The 21,544-nt window shown below is 44.3% G+C and overlaps 1 protein-coding gene across 1 annotated transcript in view; it reads right to left on the bottom strand.

Moving 5' to 3' along the window:
- The window catches only part of DNAH7 (dynein axonemal heavy chain 7), a 724,465-nt gene that overhangs the window by 575,189 nt on the left and 127,732 nt on the right, over positions 1-21,544 (bottom strand). The window contains 1 exon segment of the mRNA XM_029606081.1: positions 4,909-5,088. Within this exon segment, the coding sequence (XP_029461941.1) occupies positions 4,909-5,088 (180 nt within the window).

Here is a 21,544-nt window from a genome sequence, read left to right as displayed (position 1 = left end):
GTGTAGGTGTGCTGTTATTACTGCCAGACATTTGGTGAACACTCTGGGAGCAGAAGCTAGTCCGAATGGCAGTACTCTGTATTGGAAATGTTGAAGGCCCACCATGAAGCGCAGATACTTGTGATGAGGAGGGTATATTGGTATATTGGCGTAAGCATCTTGAAGATCCAGAGAACAGAGCCAATCTCCTGCTTGAAAAAGTGGGAGCATTGTGCCTAGGGAAACCATCCTGAACTTTTCTTTCTTTAGAAATTTGTTGAGATTTCTGAGGTCGAGGATGGGACGTAGGCCTCCGGTTTTCTTTGGAATGAGGAAATATCTGGAGTAGAATCCTCTGCCCTGCTGTGACCTGGGCACTGGTTGAATGGCCCTGGCTCTCAGGAGGGTGGATAATTCTATTTGTAATTGAATTATTTGAGAATTTTGTTGTGGGTAGGAAGTTGGTGGGAATTCTGGAGGAACTGAGAGAAAATTTAGTTTGTAGCCGTGAGCTACTATGGAAAGTACCCAGTGGTCTGTTGTTATATTTTCCCAATTTGAGTAGAAATTTGAAATTCTTCCTCCCACTGGTATGTGTTGTTTGGGGTTTGGAAGGAGGGCCTGTTCTCTGGACTGTTGTTCAAAAACCCGTAGCTGGACCAGTCTGTGGAGGAGGCTGAGTACGGGCTGTTCTGGGTTGCCTGGATTGAGAGCGCTGAGTAGGCCTAGAAGGTCTAGTCCTTGCAGGCTGATTGTAGTACCTTCTTGGTCTGTAGTATGGTCGCCTAGGTTCTCGTCGAGAAAGACGCCTAGGGGCCTGAGTTGTTGGTTCTTGTGGTATTTGGGATAGCTGTCTTAAGGTCTCTGTGTGATCCTTAAGTTGTTGGACAGCATCCTGTACTTTTTCCCCAAACAAATTATCTCCAAGACATGGCAGGTCCACAAGCTTTTCCTGCACTTCAGGCCTGAGATCTGATGCTTTCAACCAGGCCCATCTTCTTGCTGTAATGCCAGCTGCTGCTGTTCTTGAGGCTATGTCAAAATTGTCATAAGCAGTCCTTACCTCATGGTTCCCAGCCTCCAGGCCCTTAGTAATGATGGTTTGTGCAGATTCTTGGAATTGCTTTGGGAGAGAATTTGTAAAGTGTTCCATTTGCTTCCAGAGATCCCTTTGATACTGTGTCATATACAGTTGATAGGCGGAGATTCTGGAAGATAGAAGTGCACCTTGGTACACCTTTCTGCCAAGGGAGTCGAGAAAGCGATGATCATTCCCTGGAGGAGCTGAGGAGTGTGGACGTACCCTTTTGGATTTTTTCTGGGCAGATTCCACTACTACAGATTGATGTGGTAACTGTGTTTTTTGAAAACCTGGTGCTTGCTGCACTAGGTAGGTAGTGTCCACACGTTTGTTAACTGCTGGAACCGTGGATGGGTGCTCCCATACTCGGTGTTGTAGGTCCAAAAGCACCTCATGGATAGGGATCGCCAGAACCTGTTTTGGTGGGTCCACGAACTGCAGGACCTCTAGGGTATGTTGCCTTGAATCTTCTTCTGATGAAAGTTTGAAAGGGATTGTATCTGCCATGTCTTGGACAAAACTGGAAAAGGATAAGTCCTCTGGTGGGGATCTTTTCCTTGCTTCAGGAGGTGAGGGTTCTGACATAAACTCTTCCGAAGAAGTATTTGATCTTTGATCATCCCAAGAATCTTCTTCATCTGGTTCTTGATAGGGAGTTCTTGGGGTTTTTCTTAAATTTGTGGAAACACCCGATGGTCCAGGTAAAGGTTCATCAATGGAAATCACTGGAGGGATATTTTCTGTGGTTTTCTGAGGAGTTGTATCGATGACATTGTGATATTTTTGTAGAAGACGTTGAAAAAGTGCTAATTCCTGAGGGTCACTATCTTCTGGTACTGTTGGTATCGATGAAATGATAGGTGGCCTCGATGTCGTTGTCGAAGCTGGTCTTCTCGGCGTCGATCCTGTCGATTGTGGTATCATCGATGTCATCGGTATCGATGAAAGAGATGGGATTTGAGCGTAGATCGACGTCGATGACGTAATAATTTTTGGTGTCGACATCGATTCCCTCTGTACCGGAGTCAAGAATGACTCCGGCATCGGTGTTACCACCGGCATCGGCAAGTTTGCCGGCATCGATGTAGTAATCATCGGCATCGACAGAGAAGTCGGTACTGAAAGTTGATCCTTCAGAGCCTGTGAAATCACTTGTCGGATTAAATCTGACAATTCCGGCCGCACAACCGTTGGGAGCAGAGCGGCTGAGGGCGGTGGCGTAGGCTGAAGCACAAGTTCCTGAGACGTACCTTGTGTTGGATCTGGGGCCGGCAATGGAGTCGAGGTATGCCGAGGTGTTGAAAACTCCGATGTGTCCTGATCTCTAGCTCGCTTCGCTGTCGAGGCTTCCTGGGAAGCAGGGTCGGACAACGAGGGGCTTCGATGTTGGTGTCGATGTTTCGACTTCAATTTTTCTGTCGATTTTGTCGATGTCGAGGACGATGAAGGGGACGAATGATCCCCCGACGGTCCCGGGCAAGGTTTTTTAAGTACTATGCGCTTAGTCGCTCCAGCCGGAGACGACGTCGATGACTGCGACGGAGAAGGTATGAGTTGCAGGCTGAATAAATGCTCCATTTTTCCGAGCCTGGTTTTCCGGGTTTTCGGCGTCATCTCCGCGCATTGTGGACAGTTATGTACATCATGTTTTTCACCCAGACACATCATACATTCGGTGTGTGGGTCTGTAAGTGACATTTTTCTGGCACAAACAGGACATTTTTTGAAACCTGTCGACATTTTTGTAACGATCGATGGCCGTCGATTCGACTGAGGAAAAAATTCTTTACTCCCCGAAACAGAAAATTTGAGACTGGGTTACTTAACGGCCGGTAAGGAAGACCCCGAGAGATTTTCTGTGAGAGAGAATATCAATTTTAAGACTATTAAGTCTAGTTAAACGTTGAGAAACACTCAACAGCTCCGGACCTGCAATGCTAACCGCAGCGCGGAAAAACGAAGACTGAAGAGAGACACCTGTGGCAGAGAATATCATAGCATGCTGGGCATGCTCAGTGGCCTCACTGGGCCAGTCAAAAGTTTCTAGAAACTTTGACAGAAAGTTTTCCCGCCTGGGCTCCGTTCAGTGACGTCACCCATATGTGAGGACTAGCATCCTGCTTGTCCTGGGATAACACAATATATACTTCAATGCATCATAGTGTGTTTGTTCTTACCAAACTATGGGGGTCATTTTTCAAAATGCGGTAAGGCATTTTCGCATGCGTTAAGGGCTTATCGCATGTGAAAAGCCCCGTTTTCGCATGCGATAGGCCTTTAACGCATGCGAAAACGTGTTTACCGCATTAGGTAAGAGTGTAGGGGGTTAGGGGCCACTTTGACATTCTACGTGACACCTACGAACAGAACAGTGGTCTCTTGTGAAGATTTGATGGCCTTCGGAGTGAGGAAACTCACTCCAAGATAAGATTTGGGCAAGGTTCTCTCAACCTAGCTTGATGGACTCTCTACCTGGGTAACATCAAGCTAGGTTGAGAGAACCTTGCCCAAATCTCATCTTGGAGTGAGTTTCCTCACTCCAAAGGCCAGCAAATCTTCACAAGAGACCACTGTTCTGTTCGTAGGTGTCACGTAGAATGTCAAAGTGGCCCCTAACCCCCTACTCTCTTACCTAATCCCCACCTCGAGTTACTAGGTGGGCCTATCATAGGGATACAAATACCTGCCTATGGGACATGCTATTATGGCCAGTCTCTCTCTCTCTCTCTCTCTCTCTCTCTCTCTCTCTCTCTCTCTCTCTCTCTCTCTCTCTCTCTCTCTCTCTCTCACCATTAAAAACTGGTCCCCCAGTGGTTGACTGCAGGAAATACAACAGGTCTGGCACTTATCACAGAATCTGAAATGGTATTGCAATTTGCACTAACTTAGCTCTTCACACAGGTAATTATTGCAATAAATGCTACATTAGCATAAAACACACCACTTTTGCTATCGCATGCGGTACTTACCGCATTTTGGTAAATCCAGGCCTATCTTTCCAATACACAATGAAATTACCCCAATGCCAACAAGTAACTCTTATATAGATTTTTCAGAAAACATGATTTATGAATCCACGCATCTCATCTTTTATTCACATGAGGTTAAGTCCGTCCCGTCTCTTCACAGGGACTCAATCCGTCTTCACTTTCAACACACACTACGTCCTGAATCCATCCCGTGTCTTCACAGGGACTGAATCCGTCTTTTTTATTGGTGTGAATGAAGTGAGTGGATGTTGATTAGTCAGTTTTAACATTGTCTAGTGAGGGTTGTGCTTTTATATTAATAAAAATATGTTTTGCATGATAATATTGTATTCATAAAGAGATTCTCTTATTGTGTGGATTGTTATCTAAGTAGAGAGAATTATTGAAAATATATCCCTGTTTTTTGTTTACCGTGTCTTTAAGAGGGTTGCCAGGGCCATTGGGATGTCTTAAGGAACAAATAACTTCACTTCTCTGAAATGGAAAACTAATGTGGCTGAACTTTTTCAGGAATGATGAATCTAGGCCATAGTTTGATGTCTCACAACAAAGACTAGAGCATCAAAACTTGTTTACGAGAAAAATAACTTATCCTTTCAATTATATATAATGTATTTCAACCAATGTAATTTCTTAACAAACACATCTCATTCTGAAATAATTCTGAGAATCAATAACCTAGATTATTATATACTTCTTGGAAGATTCAGATGATTCTGCATTGCTGCAAGGGTAACAGGACTCCATAAATCATTTTGGATTTACAAAAAAATTATTATAAATATATTCATCAAATTACAAATAACTAAAATCTGTGTAAGAGAACAAAGCCAATGTAAAAATATAGCAATTTCTTACCCATTCAGCAAACAATTTGGTCTCAATTCGTGGCACAAGATTGACAGCTTTCAACATGACATCAAAAACGTTCAGAAGAACAGTTTCATAGTCATTCATTTCAGGCTCAAAATTGATTTCACCATTGTCTAGGATCAGCCTCATAATGAAACCTGGATGCTCAAAAGTACGAACAGACTCCTGATGAAACAGAATCAAAGAAGTGCTAGTGTTTACCTAGGCAAAGTAGGGGAAGAATATTTCAAAAGTATAACATACATGCAATTCAACTTTTTTAGGTCCCTAGCCATGAATGTAGGCTCTAGCCATGAATGTAGTTCCCATGGACATCACTTTGCTGTGAAGTCCATGAGTATTTGAATTCATGGACCTTGCACCAAAAGAAATGTACATGTGAATTTCCCATTGAAATGACTGCTATTTGTGCAGATACATTTTTCAGGAAACAAATCCAAAGAGATTTGAAAATACACTCTCCATGTATTTGTTTCCAATCTCACCCTAAGCATGCCCCTGGCAATACCTCTCCTAAATGTGGCTAAAAGTGCATGTGTTATGGAACAATGCATGTAACTTTTAGGTGGACCAAGGGAGGGCAATTTTTGAAAAGCCAATTTACATGGAACAATCGCTATTTACTTGCATGAATGGCTTTGAAAATTGCCTTTGTAGATATCAATTAACCACTGCTTGGGACTTAAAATTCTGGCAAAATTGTATTCACTGCCATGGGCAGTTTGAAAAATTCTATCAAGGGGATTTGCACATTCTTGCAACCCTGAATAATCTTTTTTTTTTTTTTTAATTGTTTATTTCATGAATTTCAAACATTCACAAAAATAATCTTGATAAGTAACTTCGGTACAACATATAAGAAATACATTATAATCCTCAGCAGAAGAAATCTAACATTTATGGACCTAAAATAAAAGAAATAGAGGAGAAGACTGTATAAGGAAAGGAGTGTGCTAATCTTTTACCACATAATTATACTAGAAATGAAACTTGGGAGATAAGCGGATGATTTGGCCACCTTTATATTAGGCTGAGCTAGTTGGGGGTGATCCTTGGGTGTGAGTATCCAGGAATGTTCTGAGTTGACTGGGTTCAAAGAACACATAGTTCACATTTTGAAATCTGATAGAACACTTGCATGGGTAGAGCAGCAAAAACCCTGCTATCAAGTTGTATTGCATCCCCACACATAGCTAGAAAGTTCTTTCTTCAAATCTGAGTAGATTTTATAACATCTGGATAGAGCCAAAGCATTTGCCCGAAGAATACACTCTGTCTGTTCCAGAAAAAAGCCTCAAGTCATTGTTTGTGTCCATTAGGAAGCAAAAGTGATCAGTAAAGGTTTTCTTCTAACAAGCTCTGGGGTAGATTTTCAAAGGTTGCGTGCAGGCGTACATGTGCACGCGCTACCCGGCGCGTGCGGATGTACATGTGCGCGCGCTACCCGACGTGCACACATGTACACCTGATTTTATAACTTGCGCGCGCAGGTCCGCACAAGTTTTAAAATCAGGGGTTGGCGCACGCAAGGGGGTGCACAAATGTACACCTTGCGCATGCCGAGCCGCACAGCTTTCCCCCGTTCCCTCCCCCTAACCTGACCTTTCCACCCCTTCCCCTAACCTTTCCCCCCCCTAGCCCTACTCTAACCACCCCCAAATCTTTTGTTATACCTTTTGCACCTGCATCCAGGCAGGCACAAGTTGCGCGCGCCGGCCGACTGCCGGCACGCAATCCCCAGCACAGTGCAAATATGACCGCTGTGCCGGGAGCCTGACCCCACCCATGCCCCGCCCCTTTTTGCAAGCCCTCCGGATTTATGCGCGTAACATTTTTAAAATCCGGCCCTCTGTATCTCGTGATAGCTACAAAATTTCAGAAATCTCCATCCCTGGGCTTACTCTAGGTGTATCTTCACCAGGCGTTGCTGCTTGGGGCAAATAATAAACTTTGGTAATAACTGGCATTGCTGACTCAGGAATTTTTAACACCTGTGTTACATATACCTTGAATAAGTCAAGTGGAGATACTAAAGCAATAACTGGAAAATTAAATATTCTCAGATTATGTGAACTTAAGATATTTCTATATTTTCTAACTTCCTGTTGTTAGTAGCCTCAGACTGAATCAAATTCTGTTGCAGTTTCTCTACCGTAGAAATCCATTGTTCCATAGTTTTCACTTTCTGGTTAAATGATGAAATCAAATTTGTATTTACTATTACTTGACTTTTAATTTCAAAAGTAGCCTGAGACATTGATGTTATCGTTGTTTCAATGGATTTTAACACAGTCCATATATTTTCCAAAGACATTACTACCAGACGCTGTATTAGAAATCCAGTACCAAGAACATTGTCCTGGGCCCCACCTCCACCCGCAACTTCTCCCATCTCCACCTCAATACCTTGCATCCCAGTTAAGGCTTCCAAAGAATACAAGGCCTGTGGGGAAGTTCGATCCATGCTGTAACCAGCATTCTCAGGTGTCTCTCCACTCACTGCCCGGGTCCCCTGAGGCATCTCAGAAAAGTTCCCCCGATGCTCTGCCTTCAATCCTCCCCAGATCACTTCCGGGGTAACCGCTGCAGCCGTCGGGCTTGACAAAGCTTGAAGGTATGGTGGAGATGGTTTTCTCAGCACTCCAGGGCTAAGAGTGACATCAAAGGTCAGGGGGGATGGTATCCGCTCAACAACCAGTCCCCCAGCAACCAAGCCTCCCGTTCCTTCGGCCGAATTTGCAGATAGGAAGCCCTCAATGAGTGGCTGAGTCAGGTCTAAAGAAGGTGAACTAGTAGTTACACCTCTTAGCCTGGCTTTCCTTTTTGTATGAGGCATTTTGTCCAGAATAATTTCCTTTTATATGAGTGTTTAGGATTGCCCCCAGTCTCTCTCTGAAATTATTAGCTTTCTTACAGTCATATAATATGTGTAACCTTTTTCGGGGTGTTTAGTCCAAAAGGCACACAAACTAATTTCTTTTTATTCAAGGGCTGCTCCAGCTAGCAAATTCCATCCCATGCTTAACTCTTAATTCCTGGGGGAATCCTTTTTATGGGGAGAAGCTTTTGCTTGTGGCTCAGACAATGCTATGATGCTTGCAGTGTATGTACACTGTAGGTGCTTCTCTTGAGGTGAGAGGCTGTAATGAATAGACAGGATCAGGCTCTGGATATTAAACAAAAGTTTACTAATTGGTAATCATAAATTAAAGTCCATTGTCCAAAAGTATGAGTCTACATCTGACTGATGGTACATTAATGACTTTCCTCTGTTTGTAGGTGTCCTTTATTCAGAACTTTGAGTAGAGCCCATGATGATATTTAATACGCAAACTCTCCCAGAGGCTATCCGGAAATCCTAGTGGAGGGTCTCCAACTTTATTGCAAAAATCCTACCTTAGTTCATCTTCCTCAGAGATTCATCCCGTCCTGGTCTCATATGTGTGGAGATCCAGTTGGGTCTCCTGATCTTATTCTTCCATCCTTTGGTTATTGAAATTTCTGGGGGACTTGTCTTGGGGAAACATCAGTGGGATCAGTCTAGTTCTCTGTACTGCAATCCCAGTGGGGAAAGGGGATCCAAAAGCGCCCCCCCCCCCCCCCCACACACACACTCTGTTCAAGTCCAAAAAATACTTCAAAAGTTAAACTAGATACATCTTTTGCCTTCACTATCTCTCACAGCAGGATCCATCACTGGTATTTGCCCACCTAGGGTTTAGAATAGGCTCACAGGTCTTTGATCCTCTGGTGAGAACCCTTTTGCCCCAAAGGGTTATCAGGCTTAAAAATCTATTTCTCTGTAAATTAGTTGGAGAAGGACCCTCTGGCAGGGAGTGCATGATGAGATGTCCCTTCTAACAGAAACTACATTTGGGTGAAGCTGGAAGGCCTTACCAGAGAGTAAAAATCAGAAATCCTTACTCTCCAACTGCTTCCTCAAATTGATCCCAAAGTATCCTACAATGGCTGGGCTAAATAGTGTTCAGGCATCAATCCAGACCCTCCAGGTGGGAGGGACTGAGGGGTATGGATGCTTTTTAGTAGAGTGTTCTAATACAGGGACAGTGATATTTGATGGTCAGACCAGGGGGAGCTGCCACATATGCATGAGGATAATTATCCCTTTCTGAACATGCAGAGTTACTCTGTTGACTCCAGCAACATCTGAAATACTGCAAATGGAGAATACATAGTATGCTGATAGCATGATGTTAGTGCAAAGTACTGTATGAATAAGAAGCCAAAACAATTGCCCGCATTTCAATTGCCTCATAGCCTCACTGAAACATCTTTCCAACATAAACATTGGAAATGATGAGGGAAACCACCAGTAAGAAGACACACAAAATACACAAATGGTGTAGTAATGTATAAAGCATAAACAACTTTAGTCTTGTAAGGCAAACACATAGCCAACATCCCAAACTTCATCTGAATATGCAAAACCAATCCTTTTGCAGAAGACTCCATCACAACAGAAGAGTTTGCTACTAAATTAGCTGAAGAACAATGCAAGTCATGGCAGGAACTGATTGAAAAGACAGATATGATCAACAAGTAAGCTTAGCTTACAACTAGGAAACTGAGCAATGATTCATGGAACGCAGAGTAACGCTACAACATTAACAGCTAACCAGGAAGTATATCATCTGCTTAAAAAAGGCAAACCACCAAGCAACACAAAAGGAAATTGTAATGGCAAGAAAATTAAGAACAGAATAACCTCAGTTACCAGTTTACAATGGCAGAAATGAAAAGAGCCATCAAGAAAATGGTGACCTGTATACATAAACCTAAAAGGATTGAGAAGTTTAACAAATGTATAACTAAAACCTCAGAAATGGTAAGTCAAAGCAGTAGCATCTTTATCTAGTCCCTGAGAATGTTCTACTCTTTGGACTGTATATGCTGAGCCTGATACAGTTTCTTCTTTATAATAATATTAACACGCTTTTAAATAATACTCCCGGGGAAAAATAGCATAAAGAGAGCTCAGAAACAGAAATAAAATGAAAGGCCTAATGGGAATAATGGCAAAGAAATGTAATAGTAAAGAGAAACCAAGTTGGAGGAACTGAGTTTCTGGGAACTGGAGAAGAAAGAAGTTAACCTATGAGATAAATAAGAAGAATCCTACATGTTAAGTACAGAGTAATCCCAAAGGAAAGGATGAGAACTTGGTATCAGAAAGACACTTGTATTATGCTTAAAACTAAAGCATGACAAGTGGTTCACGGGAATGACAGTTACTACCTGGAGAAAATACAAAAAAGCGGGGAGTAGCTTGCTTGTTACGCCGGTTACTACCCCAAACCAAATAAGCCTGATACTTCACTTTCAATGCATATAAAGTATAGCTCTCTGCTTCAACAGCAGGGGAGAAAGTTTGACACTTCACGCATATCCAGCATAGCTCTCTGCTTCAACGGCAGGGGAGCAAGACTGATACTTCACTTTCAAGGCATAGCCAGCATGGTTCTCTGCTTCAACGGCAGGGGGGAATGTAGAAAAATGGATCTATATTTATTTATTTTTATTTTATTTGTATTTTTTCTATACCGACATTCCTGTAGAGATACAAATCATACCGGTTTACATTTAACTTCAATTTCGCCTTAAGGCGGTACAGATAACTACGTTAGAACAATCATAGGAATTTAACAGGAAGTATAAAAGTCTGGTCTAAACATGGACCAGTAAGATCAAGGGTGATTATATAAACATGTTAGATAACATGTTAGATCAGGGGTCGGGAACCCATGGCTCGCGAGCCAGATATGGCTCTTTTGAGGGCTGCATCTGGCTCGCAATCAAGTGTCGCCACACTTTCCCGCTGACCCAGCTGCTCCCCGGTCCTCCTCCGCCCGGGCTTAAAATGCTGTCAACCCAGGCGGAACGCAGCAGGACAGCTGGAGTCAGCGGCACCGGCGTGCTCTCTTCTTCCCACCCCCGCGGCCCGAAAGAGGAAGTGGAGAGTATCGGGTGCGTGCGCGGCAAGAAGAGGCCACGCTAGTGCGCTCGGCATCGGCCCGAAGAAAAGAAGACTGCAGTGTGGCTCGGAGGAAAATGAAGAGCTTCAACCGCGGCCGATAGGACTCCACCTCCGCGAGGGCTGAAAATGAAGGAGGTTAGCGTAGGGAGAAGGCTGCTGCTGCCGCGAGTTCACGAGGTGGGGGTGGGGGAGAGAGAGAGTGAATGAGCGAGCAAACACACATGCTTGCTCGCTCATTCACTCTCTCTCTCCCCCACCCCGGGAACTCGCGGCAGCAGCAGCCTTCTCCCAATGCTAACCTCCTTCATTTTCAGCCCTCGCGGAGGCGGAGCCCCATCGGCCGCGGTTGAAGCTCTTCATTTTCCTCCGAGCCGCGCTGCAGTCTTCTTTTCTTCGGGCCCATGCCGAGCGCACTAGCGTGGCCTCTTCTTGCCGCGCATGCACCCGATACTCTCCACATAAAACAAGGATACTGGAACTAGGGAGAAGAGAAGCCAATAGCAGAAGGTAACTCGGTAACTATAACAAATCATATACAATGTCTGAAATGGAGTGCATTGAATAGAAGGCATTTATATATGCACTGCAGCATAGCTTAGATGGGACTAAGTTAAGGGAAGGCTTGTTGAAACAGCCAGGTTTTGAGTTTTTTCCTGAACGTCAGTAGGCAGGGTTCCTGTCTGAGATCAGGGGGAATAGCATTCCAGATGGCTGGTCCCGCTGTCGAGAAGGCCCATTCTCTAGTGGCTGAGTGATGGGCGAATTTGGTTGGAGGGGCGTGCAAAGATCCTCTGTAAGCTTCTCTGATAGGTCTTCGAGAGGTGTGGAGTCTGAGTGGGAATAGAAGGTCGATGGGGACCTGGTTGTGAATGGTTTTGTGAATGATGGTGAGGGACTTGTGTAGGATTCTAAAGCTTATAGGTAGCCAATGCAGATTTCTGAGGATTGGCATGATGTAATCTCTTCTGTTGGTATTTGTTAGGATTCTAGCAGCTGCGTTTTGAAGCATCTGAAGAGGTTTGGTGGAGGAGGCGGGGAGACCTAGCAGAACAGAGTAGCAATAGTCTATCTTGGAGAAAATAGTGGCCTGGAGGACAGATCTGAAGTCGTGGAAGTGCAGAAGAGGTTTAAGTCTTTTTAGCACCTGTAGTTTGTAGAAGCAGTCCTTGGTTGTGTGATTGATGAACTTTTTAAAATTCAGATGGTTGTCAATTATTACTCCAAGATCTCTTGTTTGGGTGACCAGGGTGTTGGGGTGGGTTGGTTGGGGAATATCACTGTAGTCAGGAGATATGAGGAGGAGTTCCGTCTTGGCAGGGTTCAGTACAAGATTTAGAATGGTAAGGAGGAGGTTGATAGCTTGGAGGCAGTTGTCCCAGAACTTAAATGTTTTCGTAAGGGATTCAGTTATAGGGATCAGGATTTGTACGTCATCGGCGTAAAGGTAGTGTTTTAGTTTTAGGTTTGTTAGCAGCTGGCAGAGGGAAAGGAGGTAGATATTGAAGAGAGTGGGGGACAAGGCAGAGCCCTGAGGTACTCCTAGTGAAGAATTGATGCGTGGGGACTCTTTGTTGTTGATTTTGATTTTATAGCCTCTATTACTAAGAATCAAACCAACTAAAGGCTGTTCCTGTTATCCTAATGTCAGATAGTCGATTTAGGAGGATGGAGTGGTTCACCATGTGAAAAACCGCCAAGATGTCAAGAAGTACTAGAAGGAAGGATTGGCTTTTGTCCAGGCCCATGATGAGTGGTCTGTGAGGGAAATGAGGAGGGATTCGGTGCTTAGTGATTTGCGGAATCTGTATTGAGTTGGGTGGAGTATCTTATGGTCTTCAAGGTAGTCTGATAATTGTGCATTGACTAGTTTTTTCAAAATCTTGGCGACAAAAGGCAGATTGGAGATAGGGCGGAAATTGTTGGGTTCTCTGGGGTCTAGATTCGGTTTCTTAAGCAGGGGTTTGAGAGAGGCGAGATTTAGAGCGTCAGGGAAGATTCCTTGGATTAGCGAGCAGTTTATGATATCAGCCAGATGCTTGGAGATGGTGTCTGGCACCGATAGGAGTAGTTTAGTCGGGATTTGGTCATAAGGATGGGTAGATGGTTTCATTCTCTTTATTAGGGATTCAATCTCCAAGGTGGATGTAGGTTCAAATGATTCAAGAGAGGCTCCCGAATTAGAGAAAGAGGAGCTGGAGATGGGAGTTGAGGTAGAGCTAGGTAGCAGGAGAGTGAAGAGGTTGGAGATTTTGCTCTGGAAGAAGGTTGCAAGTTCGTTGGCCTTAGCTTGTGCTTGGTCATCCGGGATGGCTGGGGTGGCGGTTTTTGTGAGTTCAGATACATAGGAGAATAAGGCCATGGCATCAAATACGAGGTCATGGATTCTGTGAGCATAAAAATCTCTTTTTGTTCATAGGGTGGAGTTCCTGTAGAAGTGGAGGGTGGATTTGTAGGCAGCTAATGTGCTGGGGCAGGGGGCCTTGTGCCATTTGTTCTTTCTGCCTGAGGTTTTGTTTAAGTTTTCGGAGTTCATTGGAGAACCATGGTTGTTTTCTGTTCGAGGTTGGGCTGATTTTTTTGGTTGACAGTGGGCATAATTTGTTAGCTACCGATTCTGTGATACTGTGCCATGAGATAAGAGCGGAGCTGGGGTTTGAGACATCTAGGGTAAGAAGTTCTTTGGCTAGGTGTTCGCTGAGGACCTCAGGGGTGCACGATCTCCTGTAGTGAAATGTAGATTGGAGGGGGTGAGAAGTAGGACTTTCTTTCATCGTGAGGGTGATAGAAATCAGTGAATGGTCTGACCAGGGGACTGGGACGCAATCGGGAGGGGTGAAGTGTGTGAATCCCGAGTTTATGAAAATAAGGTCTAGAGTGTGGCCAGCTTTATAGGTGAGCTTGTTTATAATTTGTTTGAAGCCCATGGCCGTGAGGGAGGAGAGAAATGCATCGCAGTTGGTAGAGAGTGGGGTTGAATCAACATGGAGGTTGAAGTCCCCTAAGATCATAGCTGGTGAATCCAAGTTTATATTCTTAGCTATGGTTTCTACAATAGGGGAGGCATCTGTGTCTAGGAGTCCTGGCGGAGCATATACGAGGAGGATTTGAAGCAGGTCCGATTTGAAAAGGCCGAATTCTATTTTAGATGCAGACTTGGCTGGCTGTAGGGTTAGCCTCAGCTCTTTTTTGGCAGCTAAAAGAATGCCGCCGCCTCTTTTTTTGTCTGGGAAGTGAGAAGAAGTCGTAGAGATGAGTAGGTAATTGATTTATCAAGGCTATATCTGTAGGTTTGAGCCAGGTTTCTGTTATAGCGCAGATGTCTGGCTTTAAGACAAGGAGATAATCATTGAGGATATGTGATTTCTCTGTGAGAGATTGTGCATTGAAGAGTGTCAATGAGAATAGAGCAAGCCCTAGAAGTTGAGTAAAGGGGGAGATCATGATTGGGATGAGGGTCCTGTTGGAGCGTGTCCGGGGTTGTGTGAGTGAATTTTCCATGGTGAGGGGACTGTGGTATAGGATAGGGATTGGGTAGCCTTGCATCATGCTTCTCTTGTTGTGAGGGACTTGGGTGAGTTTTGAGTGAGAGTCCGTTTGCTGGAAGGTTGAGAAGGTGGGTTTTCAACCCTGCAGAGACTGTAAGCCACCGCATCCAAAGTGAAGGAATATATAAATATGTCAAAGTCGCTGTGTGCTCTCCTGTAAATGAAAAATGTCCTGCAAGAACCAGCATCCAGCTCTCACAGTGTTAACAAGCTGAAAAAAGGGCTGTACTGTTTATCCTATCCAGAGAACAGCACTACATAACCAGCAGAGGAAGAAAGCAAAGGAATGCTGAGACTATTTAAGGAAGAAAAGGTGCAATTTGGCTAGCTCTATCTATGTGTGAGGGGTGGGAATGACTAGGAGTTGAAGCCAGGAGCCAGAAACAGAATTATATTTGGCAGCTCTGCAATCATTTCTTCTCCAGAAGAACAAATTATCAAGAGGGAGAGACAGAGGACTGCACTCTAGGGAGGTGGCAAGACAGAAGGCTATTCTTGCTTCATAGCTGAGCTTCATGTGGAATCCCAGTGGGGGTCATGTGGAATCCCAGTGGGGGGTCAGGAGCTGAGAGACTGAAGGACTGCAAGACTTCTTTTCCAGAGATATCCAGGCCCAGAAGCACATGGCTGGATCACCCTCCTAAGAGACTGAGTTAAGCAACCTAAACTTTGCACAGAGACTATCTTAGCAGAAGAGGGAGAAGGTTTATTTCTTTGTCATAAGAACATAAGAACATGCCATAATGGGTCAGACCAAGGGTCCATCAAGCCCAGCATCCTGTTTCCAACAGTAAGCAATCCAGGCCATAAGAACTTGGCAAGTACCCAAAAACTAAGCCTATTCCATGTTACTGTTGCTAGTAATAGCAGTGGCTAATTTCTAAGTCAACTTAATTAAAAGCAGGTAGCGGACTTCTCCTCCAAGAACTTATCCAATCCTTTTTTAAACACGGCTATACTAACTGCACTAACCACTAGGGATGTCAATCGTTTTTTGACGATTTAAAACAATCGTCAGATATATTTTAAATCGTCAAAAATCGTTAGAGCCGCGATACAATAGCAATTCCCCCGATCTATTGTCAAAAAATCGTAAATTGGGGGAGGGGGGAGGGCGGGAAATCCAGCACACCAAAACAACCCTAAAACCCACCCCGACCCTTTAAAATAAATCCCCCACCCTCCCGAACCCCCCCAAAATGTTTTAAATTACCTGGGGTCCAGTGGGGGGGGTCCCGGCGCGATCTCCCGCTCTCTGGCCACGGCTGCGTTAATAGAAATGGCGCCGGAGGCCCTTTGCCCTTATCATATGACAGGGCAAAGGTAGCGCCGACGCCATTTTGGTTCCTGGCTCCCGACGTCACGCGTGCAGGAGATCGCTCCCGGATCCCCGCTGGACCCCCAGGGACTTTTGGCCAGCTTGGGGGGGCCTCCTGACCCCCACAAGACTTGCCAAAAGTCCAGCGGGGGTCCGGGAGCGACCTCCTGCACGCGTGACGTCGGGAGCCAGGAACCAAAATGGCGTCGGCGCTACCTTTGCCCTGTCATATGATAAGGGCAAAGGGCCTCCGGCGCCATTTCTATTAATGCAGCCGTGGCGACGTCGGCCCGTATGACATAGTGAGGGCAAAGGTAGCGCCGGCGCCATTTTGAATATTGGCAATACGGCCCGCGTGCAGGAGGTTGCTCCCGGACCCCGCTGGACTTTTGGCAAGTCTTGTGGGGGTCAGGAGGCCCCCCCAAGCTGGCCAAAAGTCCCTGGGGTCCAGCGGGGGTCCGGGAGCGATCTCCTGCACGTGTGACGTCGGGATCCAGGAACCAAAATGGCGTCGGCGCTACCTTTGCCCTGTCATATGATAAGGGCAAAGGGCCTCCGGCGCCATTTCTATTAACGCAGTCGTGGCCAGAGAGCAGGAGATCGTGCCGGGACACCCCCCCCCCCCCCCCACTGGACCCCAGGTAATTTAAAACATTTTGGGGGGGTTCGGGAGGGTGGGGGATTTATTTTAAAGGGTCGGGGTGGGTTTTAGGGTTGTTTTAGTGTGCCGGTTTTCCCGCCCTCCCCCGATAAAATGATTTTTTAACCAAAAAAATCTAAGACGATCAGATTCCCCCCCACCCCCCCTCAGCCAAAATCGATCGTTAGGAAGATCGATCACACGATTCACATCCCTACTAACCACATCCTCTGGCAACAAATTCCAGAGTTTAATTGTGCATTGAGTGAAAAAGAACTTTCTCTGATTAGTTTTAAATGTGCCACATGCTAACTTCATGGAGTGCCCCCTAGTCTTTCTATTATCCGAAAGCGTAAATAACCAATTCACATCTACCTGTTCTAGACTTCTCATGATTTTAAACACCTCTATCATATCCCCCCTCAGCCATCTCTTCTCCAAGCTGAAAAGTCCTAACCTCTTTAGTCTTTCCTCATAGGGGAGCTGTTCCATTCCCCTTATCATTTTGATCGCACTTCTCTGTACCTTCTCCATCGCAATTATATCTTTTTTGAGATGCGGCGACCAGAATTATACACAGTATTCAAGGTGCAATCTCACCATGGAGCGATACAGAAGCATTATGACATTTTCTGTTTTATTCACCATTCCCTTTCTAATAATTCCCAACATTCTGTTTGCTTTTTTGACTGCTGGAGCACACTGAACTGACGCCTAGATCTCTTTCTTGGGTAGTAGCACCTAATATGGAACCTAACATTGTGAAACTATGGCATGGGTTATTTTTCCCTATATGCATCACCTTGCACTTATCCACATTAAATTTCATCTGCCATTTTGATGCCCAGTTTTCCAGTCTTACAAGGTCTTCCTGCAATTTATCACAGTCTGCTTGTGATTTAACTACTCTGAACAATTTTGTATCATCTGCAAATTTGATTACCTCACTCGTCGTATTTCTTTCCAGATCATTTATAAATATATTGAAAAGTAAGGGTCCCGATACAGATCCCTGACGCACTCCACTGCCCACTCCCTTCCACAGAGAAAATTGTCCATTTAATCCTACTCTCTGTTTCCTGTCTTTTAGCCAGTTTGTAATCCACGAAAGGACATTGCCACTTATCCCATGACTTTACTTTTCCTAGAAGCCTCTCATGAGGAACTTTGTCAAACGCCTTCTGAAAATCCAAGTACACTACATCTACCGGTTCACCTTTATCCACATGTTTATTAACTCCTTCAAAAAAGTGAAGCAGATTTGTGAGGCAAGACTTGCCTTGGGTAAAGCCATGCTGAATTTGTTCCAGTAAACGATGTCTTTCTTTATGTTCTGTGATTTTGATGTTTAAAACACTTTCCACTATTTTTCCTGGCACTGAAGTTAGGCTAACCAGCCTGTAGTTTACCAGATCGCCCCTGGAGCCCTTTTTAAATATTGGTGTTACATTAGCTATCCTCCAGTCTTCAGGTACAATGAATGATTTTAATGATAGGTTACATATTTTTACTAATAGGTCTGAAATTTCATTTTTTAATTCCTTCAGAACTCTGGAGTGTATACCATCCAGTCCAGGTGATTTACTACTCTTCAGTTTGTCAATCAGGCCTACCACATCTTCTAGGTTCACCGTGATTTGATTCAGTCCATCTGAATCATTACCCATGAAAACCTTCTCCAGTACGGGTACCTCCCCAACATCCTCTTCAGTAAACACCGAAGCAAAGAAATAATTTAATCTTTCTGTGATGGCCTTATCTTCTCTAAATGCCCCTTTAACCCCTCAATCATCTAACGGTCCAACTGACTCTCTCACAGGCTTTCTGCTTTGGATATATTTAAAAAAAATTTTACTGTGAGTTTTTGCCTCTACAGCCAACTTCTTTTCAAATTCCCTCTTAGCCTGTCTTATCAATGTCTTACATTTAACTTGCCAACGTTTATGCATTATCCTATTTTCTTCTGTTGGATCCTTCTTCAATTTTTGAATGAAGATCTTTTGGCTAAAATAGTTTCTTTCACCTCCTCTTTTAACCATGCCAGTAATTGTTTTGCTTTCTTTCCACCTTTCTTAATGTGTGGCATACATCTGGACTGTGCTTCTAGGATGGTATTTTTTAACAATGAGCATGCCTCTTGCACACTTTTTACTTTTGTAGCTGCTCCTTTCAGTTGTTTTCTATTTTTCTCATTTTCTCAATGTTTCCCTTTTGAAAGTTTAGCATGAGAGCCATGGATTTGCTTACTGTCCCCCATCCAGTCATTAATTCAAATTTGATCATATTATGATCACTATTGCCAAGCGGCCCCACCACCATTACCTCTCTCACCAAATCCTGTGCTCCAATGAGAATTAGATCTAAAATTGCTCCCTCTCTCATCGGTTCCTGAACCAATTGCTCCATAAAGCTAACATTTATTCCATCCAGGAACTGTATCTCTCTAGCGTGTCCCGATAATACATTTACCCAGTCAATATTGGGGTAATTGAAGTCTCACGCAACAACACTGGTGCAAGATCAAAATTTAATCACCACAATTTCTATGGTGGTTATTAGCAATTCCAATAATGGAAAGACTCAATTTTTATAGTGGCAACTCCATGCGTTCAACAAAACAGAATTCGAACAGGTCCCCCGACACGGTCCCGTGTTTCGCTGGGCTGCTTCGGGAGGGACCAGGGGTATATTTTAATCTAAGACATAAAACAAATATCAATGAGTATAAACAATGGTGAAGAAAGGCTACACAGTACCGACCTTTACAAATGTACATACCTTTATGAAAATACCCGGAGCGCGCAAGCTCACACAGGTGTAGGGCATTTAAACACAGAAAAGGCGCGAACGTGACAGCTCTCGCGAGAGCTGTCAACTTACAGCTGGTCTCGGCGGATCCGCACAGTGGATACCCATCTAATAAAACAGGTACCACTCAATTTCTTTATTGAGGCCAGAGGGGGCTACCGTGTCTAGAATAAAGATCCATCTCTGCTCCCTCCTGCCTAGGATCTCGGGGTAGTTGCCTCCCCGGGGAGGGCGGCGCACAACCTCGATCACCAGGAAGGAGAGATCAGAGATGGTATGTTCGCATTCAAGCCAGTGGGACACCAGGGGTTCATCAAGTCTGTGTAAACGAATGTTAGAACAATGTTCAATTATTCGAGTTTTTAACATGCGTGTGGTTTTTCCCACGTAGAGCAACGGGCATGGGCACTTCACAATATATATCACCCCTTTAGTGAGACAGTCCGAGGAAGAGCGAAGTTTGAACACCCGCCCCGTAAGTGGATGTATGAATTCTGACATATTGGCTGTGTGGCTGCACATAGTGCAATGACCACAAGGACCATGTATTCCTAAATTGTCAGATGAATCAATGAATGGGTAAGTATGCACTAGCCTGTCTCGTAGATTTCTGCCACGCTTAAAAGTAAAACGAAGCGGGCCACGTAACAGTTCTGTGAGTGAAAGTGCTGACCAGTGTCGCCGTATCGTCTCAGCAATGGTGCTCCCCATTATTGAAAATGGCAAAATACAGTTGTTAGATTCATCAAGCGAACTGGAGGATGGTAAAAATAGCCAGTCCCGGTTTGTGTATAGCGCTCTCTTAAAAGCTCTCTTGACTACCCTATGGGGATAGCCGCGGTCCAGAAAACGGTTGATCATTACTTTTGCCTGTGTTAAAAATTCCAGGCGGGTGGAGCATAAGCGGCGTAACCGTAAGAACTGGCCTGTTGGGATATTGTCGCGCAAGGCGCGAGGATGACAACTCTGATACTGTAATAGAGTGTTCCGGTCAGTGTGCTAACGATAAATAGATGTTTCAAAATGCTCCTGACCTGCAGTAATCAAAATATCTAAAAAAGCGATTTTCCAGCGGTGAATACAGAAGTTAAATTGTATATGGGCATTGAGAGAGTTGAGCCAATCCAGAAAACAATAAAATTGTATATCTGTGCCCATCCAAATCACCAAGACGTCGTCAATGTACCTACGCCAAAGGTAAATGAATCTGGACCACTCAGAGGAATAAATAAATTGACTCTCAAAATTATCCATAAAGAGACAAGCCAAACTGGGGGCCATAGTGGCCCCCATAGCTGTGCCTTTAATCTGTTTGAAGTATGAATCATGGAACTGAAAGAAATTCTCAGTGAGGGCTAGTTCAGATAACTGCATTAAAAAAGAAGTAGGTACACGATGAGGTCGTGGGCGTTTGTCCAAAGTGTGTGAGATCACTTGAAGTGCTTCAGTCTGAGGAATATTTGAATATAGTGAGATAACATCAAGTGTAACAAAAAAGAATGGGTTAGGGGGAAATGGCAGTTCAGATAATATGGAGATCAAATGAGTGGAGTCCCTCACATATGACTGAATTAGCGACACAAAAGGTTTTAGGAAATAGTCCACAAACTGGGATAAGGGTTCAAGAAGAGAGCCAATGCCCGAGACGATAGGACGACCAGGCGGATGCGTCAGCGTTTTATGGATTTTGGGTAACGTGTAGAACTGTGGCGTAACAGGATGTGGGGTGGTGAGAAATTTCCCTTCTTTAGTTGTAATAATATGCCGGTCTAATGCTTCCTGAACAAGTTGTTTAATAGTACCCTGTAGTTCTTCGGTGGGATCAGTCAATAATGGGCTATAGAATTCACGGTCACTCAATTGGCGAACAACCTCAGTGTCATAATCAGAACGGTCCTGGACGACGATCCCGCCACCCTTGTCCGCTGGTTTAATCATGATGGAATGATCCCTGCTTAAGGACATTAAAGCATGTGTCTCGTCTCTAGTCATATTGTACCGAATAAATCGTTTGGATAAAAAGATCGTGCGTACATCCCTACTGACTAGGCGTTCAAAAGCACCGAGGGAGACATCAATAGGGCCTGGGGGGATCCACCGAGACCGCGGGCGCATAACTGACATATCCGTAGATGTGTCAGTATCCAAAAAGAATAATTTAAGTCTCAGCAAGCGAAAAAAGCGGTGGAGGTGTGTGAATACATCAAATATATCACCCTTAATCGTGGGGACAAAGGAAAGTCCCTTCTCTAAAACCCTTAATTCACATTCAGAAAGACCATGTGAGGATAAGTTGAACACAGTCTCCCGGTTTA

The sequence above is a fragment of the Rhinatrema bivittatum genome, chromosome 6, assembly GCF_901001135.1.
Source record: "Rhinatrema bivittatum chromosome 6, aRhiBiv1.1, whole genome shotgun sequence".
Classification (NCBI taxonomy): Eukaryota; Metazoa; Chordata; class Amphibia; order Gymnophiona; family Rhinatrematidae; genus Rhinatrema; species Rhinatrema bivittatum.
Note: the sequence above shows the minus strand (reverse complement) of the source record. Positions and strands in the feature narration are given on the sequence as shown.